We start from the raw sequence: 2,888 nt of genomic DNA, 5'->3' as shown, positions 1-2,888 counted from the left end.
TTTTTCCTAAACAGGCTCTAGATGGAGATATTCATCTATTGTTTTTTGTTTGTTTTCTCAACAGTGAAGATGAAAATATACTCAACAACTTAAAAAAATTAAATTATTCTTCATTTAGAAGTGACTTAGAATGTTATTTAAGGTAGATAAGAGATAAAAATATTTTTGAATTATTAATCCAGGTAAATTATTATAGTAGGATACTGGTGTATGTTATGCCTTTCAATATATGAATATTTTTTGAAGATACATAAATTGTCTTTTTATCTGAACTAGTTTTAGTCAGAAATACAAAGGAATTAAAACATTTCCATTTTTTTTAAAATCTGTATTTTATAAACAACAATGGGAATAGCAACATCAGTCCACACAAGGCAAAAAGCAAATTTGCAAATGTTCTTCCATAGAATTTTAAACTTTAGGTAATGGTTAAAGAATTATTGTCATTATTTTGAAATGCCATAATCATATGTGCATCAGTTTCCCAGCACATGGGCTATTCTCCACCCTAAGTGCACAAGTTTAGGGCAGAAGAGGAAAATAAAATAAAAATTAATATGAAACCTAGCAAGAGACATGGGGCAATGGAAGGACATAATCATCTCCTGACACAATGGGAAGCGTTGACCTCTCTGAGGGTCTGTTTTCGCCGCTGAAAATTTTTCCTCTTTGGCTTATCTTGGTACTGACTAAGGTAGGCAAAAAATGATTGTGACGAAGAGACTTGTCAGGGCGGGCTCTGGAGGGGTAGGGTCACGAGGCTGGAGGGTGGGGGCCTCTGCCGAGCGCCTGCAGGATGAGGTGCAGGTGCCTCACGGGGGTCTGGCGAGGGGTCCTGCTTGTAGCCTTCTGCACCGGGCTAATCTGCTATTGGGTAGCAGAGGAGCAGGGCTGGTGGTTCAGGCCCCTGGCTCGCACCTCAGAATTTGAGACACAACAGACCTGCGCCCGGCCCCTGGCTCTGGCCATGCAGCGCCATCCACGCTTCCGGCAACTCTTCGATCTCTCCATGCCGGTGCTGCTGTGGGACCGCCTCTTCACCCAGGAGCTCTGGGATCGCCTCAACCAGTTCAGAGCGCCCTATTCCTGGCAAGGTCTTCCCATTCAATCCATTGCTTCTGCCCTGAGACTTCTGAACAGCTCCCAGAGCGCAGAGTTACTCTCTACCTCCCAGGGGCTGCGTCCAGCTTGCGCTCGATGTGCCGTGGTGGCCAATGGAGGGATTTTAAATGGCTCCCGCCAGGGCCCACGCATCGACGCCCACGACTTTGTCTTCAGACTCAATGGTGCAGTGATCAAAGGCTTTGAGGAAGACGTGGGTACTAAGACCTCCTTCTATTGTTTCACTACGAATACCATGAAGAACTCCCTCGTGAACTATAAGCACGTGGGCTTCACCTCTGTGCCACAAGGAGAGAACATGAGCTATGTCTTCATCCCTTCCAGCATCCGTGACTATTTGATGCTGCAGTCGGCCCTTCTGGGTGTGCCTGTCCCAGAGGGTCATGACAAAGGGGACATGCCTCAAACCTATTTTGGACCAGGATCTCCTCCAGGTAAATTTAAGCTACTACATCCAAACTTCATCCACTACTTGACAGAAAGGTTTTTGAATTCCAGTTATAGTACCACAGTCTCCAAAGGCATATACATTCCTAGTACTGGGGCCCTCATCCTGCTGACAGCTTTGCATACCTGTGACCAGGTTAGTGCCTATGGATTTATCACAAGAAACTACAGGAAATTTTCTTGCTACTATTTTGACAGACGTAAGACACCACTGACATTTTATACAAACCACGATCTGCATCTTGAAGCCAAGCTCTGGAAGAACTTGCACAAGGCTGGCATCATTAAGCTGTACCAGCGTTGATTCCAAAGGTCCTCAGCCTCTGGATTCTCCTTGAAAAGCTGTGGTTCTCATTCTCTAATGGCCCAAACCTCTTTCTTTTCAACCTATGAGAGGTGCAAGTCTCCTCTACCCTCCCCTTCTTCCTAATTTGGGATATATGCCAACTGTAAGAGGTCAAATGTTAGGCACCCAATGTTGTGTTCAACTCTTCCAAGAGAACTCCCTTCCGGTCTTAGCTAGACAATGCAGCTTTAGCAATGGAAAAATGATTAGATTATTCTAAAAATGAAAGATACCACTTTCAGGAAGATAAGATGTAACTTCAGTGAGCGAGACACAGGCATACCTTACACTAGGCATCTTAAAACCAGGATTAGGAACAGTTGAGCCATTCAAGCCTTATCACTTGAACAAGATCAACCAGTAATTCAGAAGTTTAGATGCAATGCCTAGTTAAAATCTCTCCCACTCACTATGTCAAGATTTCACAGAACAGTACAATAATTCTTGAGCAAGTCACGGATAAGTCTTAAGAATCTTTTGAAGATGTTAATTTTCTGAAAATATTAGCTTGATTCTACCCATGGAGAAGGGAGCATCTTACCTGATACAGTGGGAGCATAAAAAAAGTGGAAGAGGAAAAAAAAACAACAAAGTAATTTGGCATTAAATAATTCCATAATGGCAATTATTTGTTTTTGTTTTGATTTTGCATTGGGGGAGTGGAGAAAGCATATAAAATGCAAGAGAAAGGCACGCTTAGAATTCAAGAGCTATATGAGATTTCTTTGTATTTGATGGGATCCTCAGTTATACTGAAGACTGCCACTGCGGTAAATTCCATTACAAGTTTATTACCACCTTTTAACAAAAAAGACAGCATAACTGGCAATAAACCCTCAGTCAAATTATGATTTCTATTAATTTGAATTGACAATCAGTTCACTAATTTCAGACAGATTAGAACTTCACCTTCTGGACTTTTATTGGAACTTGGTTGTTCCCCAGACTGATTTAAGGTCTCATCCAACAGGTT

At 42.3% G+C, this 2,888-nt stretch overlaps 1 protein-coding gene across 1 annotated transcript; it reads left to right on the top strand.

Annotated features, from left to right (window-relative positions):
* Positions 1–790: 790 nt before the first annotated feature.
* LOC119259876 (alpha-N-acetylgalactosaminide alpha-2,6-sialyltransferase 2-like) lies at positions 791–2,634 on the top strand. The gene has a single exon (XM_037528848.2). It carries the CDS (start codon positions 797–799, stop codon positions 1,871–1,873), a length of 1,077 nt encoding a protein of 358 aa, XP_037384745.1. The 5' UTR covers positions 791–796; the 3' UTR covers positions 1,874–2,634.
* The last annotated feature ends 254 nt before the right edge of the window (positions 2,635–2,888 follow it).

The sequence above is a fragment of the Talpa occidentalis genome, unplaced genomic scaffold (assembly GCF_014898055.3).
Source record: "Talpa occidentalis isolate TD23 unplaced genomic scaffold, MPIMG_talOcc4v2.1 talOcc4.5, whole genome shotgun sequence".
Classification (NCBI taxonomy): Eukaryota; Metazoa; Chordata; class Mammalia; order Eulipotyphla; family Talpidae; genus Talpa; species Talpa occidentalis.
The sequence above is the reverse complement of the archived record's forward strand: the minus strand, read 5'-3'. Positions and strand labels throughout refer to the sequence as shown.

Excerpts from the sequence above, each read along its gene's own strand:
- LOC119259876 (XM_037528848.2), top strand. The coding sequence starts at position 797 with ATGAGGTGCAGGTGCCTCACGGGGGTCTGGCGAGGGGTCCTGCTTGTA.